Genomic DNA, 15,276 nt, shown 5'->3' on the forward strand with positions numbered 1-15,276 from the left:
TTTCAATTTTAATTTAAATTGCTTATTAAGGAAAGCTAGTCACATAAGAATTTAATGTTTTATATTTTTATACATATGTATGTGTGTGTAATCTCATGGAAGAGCATTAAATTCTCAGTTTATAAGAAGTTAAAGAATCTAAATTGTTTGTGTTTTAACCTTTGTTTCCCCAAACCATACAGTTAATATTACTAGTCATTAATGTGCAAGTACTAACATGATTAACTGGGCAATAGCAAAATGAAACTTGAGGTACCTGTAACTTACACTCATACTTAAAACTGACCACTTGTCTTTATAGAGTGACATGAGAAACCTAGTCTCTAATTTATTTTTCCCATTATATATAAAACTATAGTTTATGAAAGTAAATGTAAATACATGTTAAACTTTACATTTGGACAAACAACATTTAGCTAAAGAAAAAATTCATAATTGCTTTATAATACAAATTTGAGGAATTGGTTAGTTTATATCATGTTTACTTTGAAATGTTTAGCTATATTATAATTTAGTTTTTTTGAGATTTCATACACCAATTGTGAAGTTAAATTTTGATTTAAATTATTTTAAAACACAATTCTTAATGCACTGCATAGATCATGCATTTTGAGATGGGGAAGTGTTGTGGAAATGATAATGTCGCATAATGTAGGATTTATGTTCTTTTTTAAAAATCCTGATTCAAATACTTCAATTATCAATTTCTTTAGTAATAAATTGTGTGTATTATAACCATCAATAATAGTTTTCATGAACTGCAAGTTTTTCAAAATATGAACTTCATACATCTGGAGAAACTGTAGATGCTAAATGATGTTACACTGATAAATCAAAATTATTTGTTAAATAACATTGGATATAATGTTTCTACCCTTGAAGTAACAAAAATATCAATATATTTTACTTACAAGAAAAATCATGTTTATGCATTGTAGTAATAAATCCATGCCTTTTGAGCTGTTTCATTTCCCTGTTACTGCATTAATTCTTCTTAGGTGAAATCATTGTTATTAGCAAAGTAATTTCCCTGTTTGTTTACATTTATTAGTGATTTTGTGCTCTGTTTCATTGTATGCATATTTCTTTAACTTTAGCTGTATGTGTTATAATTAAAATGGATAACTCTTATTGTGAATTAAAGTGATGTGGTTTTAACAGAATGGATCAGTCATAATAAATAAACATCTTGCAATTAGTTTAAGTAGGATTTTTTAAATTTTGACCAAATTTACAAATTTACCTTTCCTTTTTTGCTATTTTCTACAATCTTGGGAAGAGATAATGACCTGTAGGAAAGATGTTTGTGTTTATTATAAAGGAATATTGTAAACTTGTTTTAAATTATTGATTTATGACCTTGGGCTGTTCTGCCTTAAAGCTGAGTAAATGCATTACTTGAGTATAACAGGTGTTTAATTATTGCTCAGTTTCATTCATAATTATTTGTATATAAATTACTCTATAAAAGTTCAAGTTATGTATTATAGTATTTTTTTTCATAACCTGTTTCAGTTTTATCAAACCAATATTTAAAGTACTTTAACAAATCATTGCTAATTTAGATTAAAGATTATGTACTGATTTGAAACAACTATAAATTACTTGAGTTTGCATGAAGAACTTTGCTAATACCTTCATCATTATCTCAAGATAAATCCTACTAAAATTTCCAGTGTTTAGTGACTTAAATTCGATAGATATCAAGTTAGGCAAAGTTTTAACTATAAAACTAGAAAATTTAGCACAGTTACAATCTTTCAGGTGCATAAATTCTTACTGCTAAGCAACTTGTGGAATCCACTGTTGAGGTTATATTGTTTTGGGAATTGTTACAAAAGGCCCTTGTATTTTTTTTCCAGGCACGAGTGAAGATCATAATACTCCAACACTGGTAATAGCCTTGAAAGGCCATGTTGTGGTTGATGTGGCTTGTGGTAGTGGTGATGCACAGACTCTGGCTGTCACTGATTCAGGTAGTGTAAAAAACACCTAAATTTCAAGGAGATCTTTTGCTTAAAGTCATATGAAATAGTCTTTTCTTTTTTTCTTTTCATCACTCAGCAATACCTTAAGAATAAAAGTATTTGACCTCACTGGAAAAAAAAGTGATGTTTTTTAGCAGTAACTAGTTTTAGTTGTTTTGTAATTACATGCTTATATTAAATACTGGAGTTTATCATCAAGCCACATAGAATATTAGTAGTTACAAGGCTATGGAATTTGTTACAATGTATAGATAAGCTGAAACTATTTTTGAACTTGTTTCTATATAATTTAGAAGAGTGTTTGCTTATGGTTATTAAAAGTTATCATAACATAATGTATAATGCTTTTCTTCCATTTTTTCATTTTATGATGGTTTTTTTTTCACAACTATGTACTGCCAGAGCTTATGTTTAAATTTTTTCTTCTAATCAACCAAGCTACCTAGATATGTTTTTTTTGGGTGACCAGGTAGCAGTTTAAGTGGTCAATGGATGTTTTCCATATTTTTTAAAGAAGCAACTCGAAAATGAATGAATTATATTTTGATTTATAGACCTTTATTACTTGTAATACTGACAAAGATTTACTGAGAAATAAAATGTCAAAAAATAATTTAAAAAAAGAAAATGAAAACCCTGTTAAAAAAGAGTGAAAAATAAGTCATACTATAAAATGGTGATATCCAGTATTTTGCATACAGTTTAGTAAATGAGTCTGGTTAATAAAAACTTGTATGATTGGTTGATGATGACTGCAGACAAATAATCTAAGACAGTGAGTACATATAGTTTTTTTGTTTTTTCAGCTTTATTGAAATGTTCACTTTTTGAACTTAAACTGTAACATCTCGTGCCTAGTGAGTTCAGAATTTCCATTCTGGGAAATTTGTATTTTGTTTTAAAAAGCAAAAACAAAATGCAACAAATCCCAAAAGTCTTGCTTTTAGTAAACAGAAAAAATCTAGTGATATAATTAATGGAAGACAATAAACAAATTAGCGTAGGTCACTCATTGCTGACAAAGGTATAAATATTGTTTTACAAGAAATGAAAACCTTTATAGAATGATATTCACAAAACTGTAGGACTTTATTTTGCAAACAAAATCATCACAATGAAACTTTAGAATGGGCAGCAACTGCTTGTTGTGGAGACACAAGTGTAGAGGACGATGTTTCGAAAGTCTTCTGCCTTTCCTTTTGTCCGTCCATTCAGTTCAGTTATATAATTGTAGCATCCAACAACTCAAGTTGTTGGGCAGTTCACTGTCATTCTTTGTGGCCAGTGGTGAATGGATAATTGTTAATTTCGAACTGTGGCTATTTCAGGAAAGGAGAGTAAAATTGATTATGAAATATTTTTGGTTTAGACACGTCAGTAGGCTGCCAGGAGAGCTATTGTAGGCCCCGTGGAAGGCATGCACATGTTATGTGACAGCATAGTTAATTTGTGTTAAAGGTTTCATTCATACTTTGTGTGTGCACTACAAGGCATTGGGCCACTGGAAAATGCCCTGGTGTTACTGTGTTTTGTAGGTCTGTACCTTAAACATTGCTAGAGATAAAATAAGTTTTAATTGTTTTATATTTAAAATTTTATGATGTAAGCACAATTTGTAAAGCTGCTTGTTTCAGAAATTGATACAAAATGAAAACAATTTCATTTGATCATCAAGATGTGTCATACTTTGAAAGCAAATAAGTGAATTCGTTAACTGAAAATTGGTGTGACGTATGTATGCCAACATTTGTACTTGTGAACTTAAATAAAATTAAAGCTGTAAGATGATTATTGTATTTAAATCACAAGGTCAGTCAGGCTGACCAATCATGTGTAGAGTTAAGGTAGAGCAAATAATAGATAAAATATAAAGTTTTTCTAAGAAATAAACATATAGTCTCTTATGAGGTTATAGACATAACACAAAATTTGACAGTTGTTAGATACAAAGTAGTTTAATCTTAAAATAATTATTTTTTCCATATTGCATGATTGACACTTTGAAAAAATCCATTCACATACAAGTCTTTAATTATAATATCTTTGTACTTAATAAAAAAAAACCTGTTATTTTGTGTACCAAAGTATTTTAATGTTTACTGATAATCTGTGAAATTTAGTGATGATATATATATACAGGGTGAGCCAAAAGTAGGTGGACAGTAAAAAAACATTTATTTAGAGATCACGTTATCATTACAACTATATGTAATAAGACAATTATATTAATGAAAATAAAATGTTATTTATTAATGCAAATGCTCAAATTGTTTTCCTTCTTGATTTACACAGCTTTGAAGTCTAACTAATATAATTGCTCTCATAACTTTTTGGTGGGTACAAGCTGGGTGAAATGCTTCCAGACCTGTAGCTAAAGAGTTAATAAAGAATGACTTGTACATAATTTTTTAAGCTCAGAAGTATTTATAAAAGGCACTTGATCTTCTTTCAACACTTGCATATTCTGGCTTTTGCACATAAAAAGAATCTTTCATTTGTGGCATAGTATTGGAATTGATACATACTTCTGAAAAAAATTTAAGTGAAATTTAAACTAATCTAATAAAAGCAATTCATATTTAAAATGAAAATGTGTGAAAAACCATTAGTCTTCAGAGAAATAAATTTCAGCTTGGGCACACTGAAAATTATAAATTTTATTTGGGAAAATTTTGAGTCATCAAGTCTCTTTGTAAATAAAACTATTGCAAGAATATCAGCTGGAACAGTAGAATTCGATGTTTCCAGTATCCTACACAATGACATGCATTTAATTCAAATAATTTATTTCATGTTGTTGAATAATAGAATAAAAGAAATATAAGCAATGTTAGTTTGTAGAAAATTAACTTAGACATCAGATAGGTGTTGCAACATAAGAATTCTCAATAATGAAGTCTTGAGCTTCTCAAATACTGGGATTTATAGGATATAGTCCTGGAGTTCATGGTGTGTATTACTTTTTTTTTCAGACTAGATGGGTGTCATTGATACTTGTTGAATTTTACTTCATGCAGTGATGATACTTAATTACAAAAAAATGTGGATATGCAAACTGAATAGTATCTAATTTGGGCTTTGAAAAAATTTTTATTCTTTAGTATTTTATTCTTTTTTGGTTGTAAAATTACCAAACTTTTTCTGAGGGATATTGCTTTGAAAAATATTTTTTTAACAACAGAATTTAAATTTTTTTATATTATTGATCACTTGTTTCACTTTATATTGCCATTCATTTTATTCAGCTTAATATTTGTTAACACCTATTTTTGGTGCTTTATTTTGCCAATTACATTGATCACCTTTTTTTCTATAAGTATTAAAAAGTGACAAAAAGTTTATAATTTAAGTTAGATGTAGAATAAAGATGGTTTAATTACTTTTTATGAAGAGAAAATAGAATGTTAAGTCAATTAAAAACTATAGAATTCCTGGTGAGATTCCATAATTATAGTAACTAAAATCCTGAAATGCTTGGATTTAGAAAAAAAACAAACTTTGGTATTTCAACCCTCTAGTATGCAGTGTAAAATGGTTTTGAAACACCATGTATCATATGCACACCACCTTGAATAAAACTTGTGACTCTCAGTGTGCCTTGTGTGAAATGCTTTTCCAATACTACAAGCAGTTTTTCAAAATATTTTAAATGTGTTATTTTTTGATAATTGCTTGCCTTATCTCTGTCATAGGTGTTTTGGGTATTAATAATTTTAATGCTTATTTTTTTATAATAACCCTGATCAATTGGTATCACCATATTGTTTAAAGGATGTTGTAGCATTTGAATACATGTTACATAATTGTTCATTAAAATATCTGTTGGTGTAATTCTAAAAATTAACAATGAACTAAAATGTCAGCAAACTTATTTGTTTCTTGATTGATTTATGTTTGTGTATCACTGTATAAAGTTAAACATTTACTTAGCATACACTGTAAATTATATGGAAGTATACTTGTAATTGATGAACTGAAATTGGTATTAATGCAATCAATACAACAGTATGAGTTGCAAGAAGAGATTGCACATGTCAAAATAATTTGATTGCAGTGCCTTTTAGTATTTTGACTTTTTTAACTTTAGAATATTTTCTTTTTCTTTTAAATACTATAAAATTAATTACGTATTTTATTTTTTGTTTTTGTTTTAGTCTAACTCTACTTGCTTTCCTCTGAAACATCTTTTCTGGGTACATAGATTCTACAGTATCACTTTTTTTTCCTTTGGCAGGTACTGTGTTTTCATGGGGTGATGGTGATTATGGAAAACTTGGTCGAGGAGGAAGTGATGGATGCAAAACTCCTAAAATTGTTGATAAATTACAAGGCCTAGACATTATAAGAGTGTACTGTGGAGCCCAGTTTAGCCTTGCATTAACAAAAAGTGGAGTAATATATTCATGGTAAAGGTTGAAATGAATTTAGTTTGTATTGATTTGTATCATGATTTCATCTATGTATATTAATGTAGTATAATGTTTAAGGACCATAGATTTTGAAGTAACAGTGAGGTAGATGTTTGAAATTCTAAAATGTTTTTTGTGGTATTTTTTTCTCAGAGGAGAAGGGGATAGGTTATACATTTTAATTATTGTATAGTAGTAATCATGTAAATTTTTCTGAAAGATTGTTAATGATCTTAATATTTCTTCTAGAACTGCAAGGATGATCACAACCAGAAATACATGGGTGCAATTAATTTCTTTATGGGGTCTTTAATAATTTGTATTAAAAAAATTCATATACACTAAAAATTTGATTCTGTACTGCTGATAGATGTTTTCTCATCAAATAAATCTATGTTTTGAGTTTGTGAAGGTTATAAAAATTTCTGTGAAAACACTAATAAATTAAAAATCATAAGAAGTGAATGACTTCTTGATGACGAGAAGCCTACTTGAAATAAAAATGTATCTCAGTACAGCTGGTATGGGTATTAACGCTTTTACTGATAAGGAGAGAACAATGTCTCTCAACCTGAAGATGACCTAGGAAGGTTTAAATGTTGTTTTCTCCTTATTAGTAAAATTGTTTATTCTAATACCATCTGTTGTGAGAAACAAGTGGCTAACTTGCTGTACTCTGGATGTTAAGGTTAATGCCACATTGCCATTAAAACTGTGGAATGATTGAATCCCACTATTTGATCAGAGTAGCCCAAGAGTTAAGAGTTGGCATTGGGTGCTGTTGACTACTAGCCATTACTCTGGTCTGTTACTTCATATAATAAGATGGTTAGTGCAGATAGCTCTTATGCAATGTTGCATTAATGTCCAAAACAAAAATATAAACCAACTTTTATGTGATCAGATGATGCACATTTAGCTAAGAAACCTGTAATTTAATATTTTTATGTTGTCATTCAGATGTATTACAAATATATAATTATGAAAAGGACATTTTCAAAATGGATTTTTATGTTTCAAGATTAGATAGTGACTTAGAAAATGTGCCAAGAAAAGAATCATAACATGATGCAAAAAGAAAAACATTAACTTGCTATTAGAGTTAAGGAAAAATTTGTAGATCTTGTAATACTTAAATTAAAGGAGTAATCACTGTTATATAGCAGCAGTTCTTTAATTCACAAGGGGAAAAGGTGACAACCACCGATTAGGCCATTCAAGTGAAGAACATGTGCGTTTCCCTAAAGTAGTGGAACTACTAAGCAGTAAAAAAGTTGTGGAACTTTCTGTGGGTACAAGTCACTGTGTAGTACTTACAGAGAGTGGAGAAATCTACTGTTGGGGTCGTAACGACCAGGGTCAGCTTGGGGACTACAGTGGAACCGAGCCAGTTCAAGTGACTGCTTTAGAAAGTAAAAATATCATTGGTGTTGCCTGTGGACCTGCCCAGGTTAGTTACAAAATAATTCATTATTTGGTATGTGTATTTAATATATAAATAAATGTTATTGTGATTACTTTGCAGTTATCGTGGAATTTTATATTATATGAACTTTTAAAGTCTTAAAATTGATATATTTTAGAAGTTTTCATTGATACAATGAAAATTGAGTTCTGCTTTTATAGTTTTGTGTTGATTGAAAATTTTCTGTATTGCCCGTATAGAATTCAAATATTACCTACCTTATTCTTCTCAGTTTACTATAGTGTATATTTCATCTGTAAAATATTTTGAGTACAGTTTATCTATTTGTTTGTTTGTTTGTGTGTATACATTACACACACACACACACACACACACTTTTGATATATGTGAATAAAAGTATTTGTGCAGTTGTGTTTATTACATATTCTGGGGATTGAATTGAATTAGTTCAACTTTTGTTTTATCTTTAACACACAGGCACACACATACCCCTCACATTTAAGCGTGGATTGTTTATGCGTAAAACATGTCCATGTACCTCGTACATCCTCATTATTTATTTTGTTTTTAATTTGACAATTTGATTGTATATGAAGAGTCTTAGTAGAAACGTTTTCCCAAAATATTCAGCAGACACATTTTTAATATCAGCTGTGTAGTATTTATGTTTCTGTGGCTGGTTGAATTAAAAGTGTGTGACAAATGAAAGAAGTGTAATAAGAAGTTCTGAATGCTTGTGTGTGTGTATATGTAAGAATAAAAATAAATTAAAGTTCTTAATATATCCAATTTTCTGTTTATTCCAAGACATTTTTATGGTCAACCAATGAAAAAGCAAGCTTGGGTTTACGAGTACCTTTTGTAGTGGATGTCTGCATGTCTACTTTTGAACAGTTAGATGAATTACTAACTCAAGTGTGTGAAGGGCTTGATGGGAATAATGACTGGCCACCACCTCAGGAGAAAGAATGTATTGCTGTAGCTGCTCTTAATTTATTAACATTACAGGTAATTATTTAACTAGGGCTATGCACTCATTTCTGTTATATTTTTCATTCATATTCATGTTTCCTTATAACATAAATAACTGCATTCAGCTTATGTAGAAAGTATTAGTTAGTGACAACTGTAAATTATTATAATTGAAAACTATCATGTAGAAATGTAAGATGTTTTGAAATTATTTGGAGATATGTTTGACTTTGGCTTATCTGTTAATATATTATGTAATTCTAACTTTATTATTGCTTCATTATTACAAAACCTGTGATTTTTTTTAACATGTAGTTAAATAAACATCTCAGAATTTTTGGATGTTTTGAAGAATTGTGTATGTGTAGTTGGTTGCTGAGTCAAGTAATGTTTCAAATTATTTGTACTTCCTGATGGCATGATTCTTAAACTTCCAGTTGGATATTGTATGTATATGTGATTTATTTCATTTTGTGTGACATGAATTTTCCCTCTTATATTACACGTGACATGTAGTTGTATGCTGCTATCTCAGAGGGAATAGATGTTGAGAGCCTTGGGTTGTTTCCAGGAAGCAAACTGTTAGCTAGTTTGAAACAGAGGGTTGTTGACTTGGCTAGTAATGCAGGAGTTATTCCATCTGTTCAGTGTGAAGCACAACGGGTGCTGCAGACAGGCTGGTGTGTTTTATTACCAACTGCTGATGAAAGAGCTCGAGCTTTATCAGCCTTGCTTCCAACAACAGGTAAGTTTAAATAATATTATTTCTGTCTTTGGTTTTATTAAAGTTATTTTTTTCTTTTTTGCTTGATCACTAGGAAAGAAATGTATATACAAGGTTTTCAACTCTTTATTTCACACTGTACAGGCAACAGGTCCGTATTTGTTGCTCAACACACGTACATATTTTAGTTTTGTAGTTGAGTGCTCATACTTTCAGGTAACAGTGTAAATAAAATATGGAATTATTTTTCTTTGTTTCTCAACTGAACAGTGCTACTTTTAGGTAACATTAATTTATAACTTTCTAAGATGTATTTTTAAAAAATATTTTAGTACAATGCAGACATATTTAACCCTTTTACAAAAGTTGGGTTAATTTCACTCAGCCTGTATTCCACAAATTAGCCACACAGCTGTTATATCCCAACTTTAAAATATATGCTTCTCTCTCATGAAATTAGCAAATTGTCTGTAAACATTATAAGACTTTTGTGCACAAAATAATCAGATTTATTATTAAAGTTTTGTAATTAATAATAATGTGTATTTTTTTTTTAATATTGACTGTCCAACACGCAATGTAATTTTTATTTTAACCTTAAAAATACTTCTATACATCAGAAAATTGTCAAATTTCACATGCAATATCTTTAAGCTCCAGATACTTGTACTGTTTTTTTTTTGTTATTAAGAAACTGTATATTTTATCTGTTATTTTACTATTGTATCTTTCTATGTGGTTGATCAACTTGACTGATCTTGTAACCACCATAAAAATTAGGAAATAGAAATTACACTTTTTTCATTTTAAAATGACTATATAACATTGTATTTAGCCTAAATATCTTAAATCTGATAATATTATACATTTATTATATTGACCTTTCAGTGGTGCATGGCTAACATTACAAAAGCTGAAGTGATAAGGTAAATGAACAATCATGTTACCATATCCAGTAGTATAAAAGTGGCCTTTAGAAAGTGACCTATCGCACACATGCACACACACACACACACACACACAGGTTCTGAAAGCTTAACTCCTTTCCTTACAAAATGCACTGCTTGACATACATTACTAAACTGTATCAAATTGTTGCATATATGGAGGATGTAAAGTGACATAGATGTTATGGACGTTATATATGCTTTGTGAAGGAATGCAAAGTCACAGATGTGTATATCAATGGCACAGAATTCTATTGTAATTTATCAGGCTTACTAACTAAGCTGTATTTGGGTCTAGAAAAATAGGATATTTTGAGCTCTTTGATTCAGTTTTACGATGAAAATAAAGGTTTTCTTGTGTAAACATTTGTCTAAAGCTGAGAAAATCATGTTGAAGACATTCTGAGCTTTCAGTTGATTATAAACAAGTCATAGAGGTGTATGGAAAGAAATATTTCCAAAGTTGGAAAAGGTGGGTTGGGGCCACTGTGGATGATTCACTAAGTATAATTGTACCTCAGAAAATGTGTAGTTAGGAATTTTTTAATTTAATATTCACTTTTGAATTAAGCAATTATCTAATCTATAATATTAAACTTTGAATTATAATATATGATTGGATTCCAAACTTATTGACATAACATTCATAAAATAGTAATTCAATAAAATTTGTACTGAGAAAACTTGAAGTTATAAAGGTTGTGCAATTACAACATAACTGTTGTATGAAAATATTTTTCTTCTTGGTATAAAAATAACCTTTCCCTTGGACTGACTCAATAAATGCTTCATAAATTTCCAGACATATCTTCAGAAGATATGCTTTATTTAAAAACAAACAAACAATATACTTGTAATGTTTACAAAAGATTTGCCTAATTCTGTGAATGGATATTTAACAAATTCAAAGTGATAATTTGTATAGTTTCACAGTTCCAAGACTGAACAAATAAGTTTCACACTTTGAAAACTAATCAAATTCACCAATTTTGTTCTTACAGCCAAAGTAGTTTTCAGTGCATATAGTTAAGCATATTAAGAAATAACATATAATATTCTTGAAATATTCTACAGTTGACTGATTGCTAAAATGTGGTTAATAGTTGGGGTTAATGGTATGCATTAATTAAATAACTGGTAACTAACTGAATATTAGCCAAGAACTCTTAACTATCATCAAAATATTTGTATTTACATATTCAAATAACATCAGTAACATGTAACTTGATAGTAGCTCTTTTCAGGAGTTTTTCTCTCATTTCAACACATTGTGACTATGGTCAGATTTCATGGCCTGAATCATAATCATGATAGAAGTATAAAAGATAAAAGTATAGATTAGAAAATAGTACAGGTAGAAAATCTGGAACTGGTTACTTGATAAAAATGATTTTCATTAAGTTGATCATAAATATTAATATTTTAACTAAATGATACATGAATATACTGTACATGGTACGCAGTTATGTTTTTTTCCTCAGATCTGTAGAATTGTCTTTTAGTACTACAGATGACTTTCTATCTTGTTTTTAATACACCTTCTAGAAGACCTTGCTTGCAACTGCATTGTTTTATTTTCTACACTTTCTTTTGGTACTCAAATTAATAATTGTCCCAAATAGTAAAAGAGACCTGTGTTGAGTTTGGTTCTTCAAAATCTGATTGATACTAAGGTTTTACTTTATCTGCTCTAATTTATAATGTATATATCCATATGTCTACCACTCTGCATAGGTGCTGTTAATGGTAGTCCTACGTACAGTGAGATTTTTGTCATGATGTATGTGAGTATTAGATATATTTTTTTCACCAAGGTTTTGTTCTTGTGTAATAACTGAATATTAATATGCATTACACTTTAGGAGATGGAGCTTGTTCTAATCCAGGAAGAACATTTATGACAGATTTATTGGTTGGCAGTTTGATGGCAGATGGAGGATTAGAATCTTCATTGTTTACAGCTGTTAAGGTAGAAATTCAAGAAATTGAGGATCTCAGGGTAATTATTTTTCAGATGGTGCTTTAAATTGTTCATCTGTATTACAACAGAATAAACCACAAATGACTTTGAGTTTCACAAACATAAAACATGTTAAGAAAATAGTTTATAGTAAGTTTCATTGTTTGTTGTTATATACATTCAAAAGCAGTAATGTTCCTGCATTTATATGGCAAGCAGAAAAAGGTAGAAAATGGCGAGAAATACAATAATATACAAGATTTTTGGGATGAAGAATAGCTTTTAATCATAACATGAAAATCACTTTGCACTCAGGCTACTAATGAAAGGGATGAGCTATTTTCACAAACAAATCCTTATAAAAAATGCTTGCAATCTTTTCATTTCTTAGCCTCAGTGCTGGCTAAAGATTGATCAGTCAGTCAGTGGGGATGGTCTCTGAGGGTAATAATGGGATTTCTTCAGTTTCCCCTTTCATTAGATGTGATATACATACAGTTTATGTATTTTCAATCATTACCGGTGTATTAAAGACAATCAGAAATGCTGCTTATATGCATAACTGACAAAATATTCTTCAATTGCATTTCATTTTTAAGTTACATTGATGATCTGATAATTACATTTTCACATTATTTTTACTTAACATAATGTTTGCAAGTCACATATTGCTTTTGGTTTTTGCTTTTTGGTTGAAAAAAAACAAAACTAAAACAGAAAATAAAATATTATTTAAGTGATCAAGCCCAATGGATATAAATAATGTTATTCTGAGGTACTTTTAATCTTTGTATTGCCACTGACATTTTGTATTAAAAGCAACTTTCATAAAGCTCTCACTTTGTTTTACACTGGTACATCTTCTAGTTTACCTGATAGCAAAACCTATTAGTAGCATATTAGGAATGTCATTATACAGGTTAATAGTTTTGAGGTATTGGTAAAACAGAATTGAAAAAAATACATTTTATGCTCTACTAAAAATGTAAAGTTGGGTAAATGTCAGTAACAAATAAACCAGAAGAACTCATGTTTTATTTAAAATTAGTTGATGAGTCACTTGATTTTTACTGTAGAACATTTGTAAAGTAATTATATCTTGTTAAGATGTAAAATGCTTGTTTTAATAAATCATATTGAATAAATGTTGTGATTGGCATTTTCGGTAAAGGAAAACCTCACTTTAACAGTATTTTGTAAATCACAGAAAATTTTCTATGATATCAAAAGAAACAGCTGTCAAATCTTTTGTTAAAATATTATTTTTATATTTTGTACCTAGAAAAGAAATGCAAAAAATATTATTTTGGTGAAATTAGTTTTTAAGAATACCCAACTTCTTTTGGATTTCATATAACCCTTTAACATACTTATAGGAGAAAGAAATTGACAAAGACAAAGACTCTGATAAAGATGCACACATGACAAGCAGTGCTGAACAGCTTATGACAAATCAAGCTCTCTTGGAATCTGCAACCAAGCGAACTCAAGAAGCATCATCTTGTGAGGATTCTGCATCTAGTATTCCACTGCTTCATATGGTGAAACAGTTAGTTAGGTGAGCTTTCATTTGAATCTAAGGATATGAGTAAAATCAAAGGTGAAATACATTAGGTAATTTGCTAGGTAGTAAGTTTCAACTCAAATGAAAAAAATTTAAAACTGGATGCAATGAAAATGATGGGTGATGATTTTGAAGGTCAAATATAAATTAAAAAGACAGTGAAATGTATGCAATGTGTGTAACTTAAAAAGCTCAAACAAAGAAAAAATGTTTTATAAGATGAAACTACACCACCTTGCACAGTTAAGATATCTTTCCTGTGTCTTTGCCTTAGAGATTTGCATGCCAGTATCCTTTAGGCAATTCTACTAAATCTGACAAGATTTTGTGTGAAATGAGTAACTGCATAATCCTGCTATTATACAACAAAAATCCACCAGCAGGAGGGTGACACACCCTTTGCACAATTCTTCTGAGCATTTGCACTTGTGAATCTTCATTCTTTTGCCTAAACATTCAATATTTTAGACATGACATATTTTTTTTCCAATTTACTGAAATTTGAGTGACTTAGGGAAATTGATTTCCTTTTTTTTTTCTTCAAATTATGAACTCTATCTTTCATGTGACATTTACTTCTTGTGTGACTGGAAAACTTTCTCACACTAGTCAAATTTCAACCATGGTTACTGGAGGCATATTGAATGTGGATAGTGTGACAGCCATTATGCATAGGGTAGTGGGTTCTACATGCAGCCAGGACCTTTAACTCCTGTTCATTGTTTTGGCATTTCTTGCCCACATTCTATGGGAAGAATAAAGAGGATGACAGATTTAACCATTTGTTTCTTTCTCCTTTTCCCCTTTCTCCTTATGATTAGCATTCAACTGAGCTGATTCTAGATAAGCTATGTTCCCATGACCTTACATCTCATTTTTCTGATCCTTTTATCCTGGCTTACAATCATTCTGACTTCCCCTTTTTCAATTTTCAAAATTTAGAATTCTCTCTTATCAGTTTTGGGGCAGATGTTGGGTTATTTCTATTCTCTATTTCTGCATTTTCCTCTCTTTTCTTGATCCCTCTTTCCATGCTTTGTTACCTCTTATCAGAGGCACCTTCTTTATGCTCCAAAAGATTTTGATTTTCATTTCCTTATTTTTTCTACCATACTCCATTCTATTTTTTCCACCATTTGGCTTATTTACTATTGGGACTTGAGTAGAAATATCTTCCTTTCCTTGGTTTGATTTCTTTCTTAATTCTTGTGAGATTTTACTTCACCTCCATTTCTGTGCTGCTAAGTTATTGAAGGCATTCCTGATTCTGTTAAATCATGGGCAGA

At 29.8% G+C, this 15,276-nt stretch overlaps 1 protein-coding gene across 11 annotated transcripts in view; it reads left to right on the forward strand.

The window, feature by feature from the left end:
- The window catches only part of HERC2 (E3 ubiquitin-protein ligase HERC2), a 310,355-nt gene that overhangs the window by 58,952 nt on the left and 236,127 nt on the right, over nt 1–15,276 (forward strand). For all 11 annotated transcript variants that reach the window (XR_013030890.1, XM_076512164.1, XM_076512152.1 and 8 more), the window contains 7 exons: nt 1,863–1,976; nt 6,223–6,394; nt 7,583–7,847; nt 8,631–8,831; nt 9,312–9,540; nt 12,329–12,465; nt 13,803–13,984. Coding sequence is in view for 10 of the 11 variants with exons in the window: in XM_076512164.1 (XP_076368279.1) it covers nt 1,863–1,976; nt 6,223–6,394; nt 7,583–7,847; nt 8,631–8,831; nt 9,312–9,540; nt 12,329–12,465; nt 13,803–13,984 (1,300 nt within the window). In the remaining variant the exon portion in view is untranslated. The remainder of the gene's footprint in view (nt 1–1,862; nt 1,977–6,222; nt 6,395–7,582; nt 7,848–8,630; nt 8,832–9,311; nt 9,541–12,328; nt 12,466–13,802; nt 13,985–15,276) is intronic.

The sequence above is a fragment of the Tachypleus tridentatus genome, chromosome 1 (assembly GCF_004210375.1).
Source record: "Tachypleus tridentatus isolate NWPU-2018 chromosome 1, ASM421037v1, whole genome shotgun sequence".
In the NCBI taxonomy this organism is placed as follows: domain Eukaryota; kingdom Metazoa; phylum Arthropoda; class Merostomata; order Xiphosura; family Limulidae; genus Tachypleus; species Tachypleus tridentatus.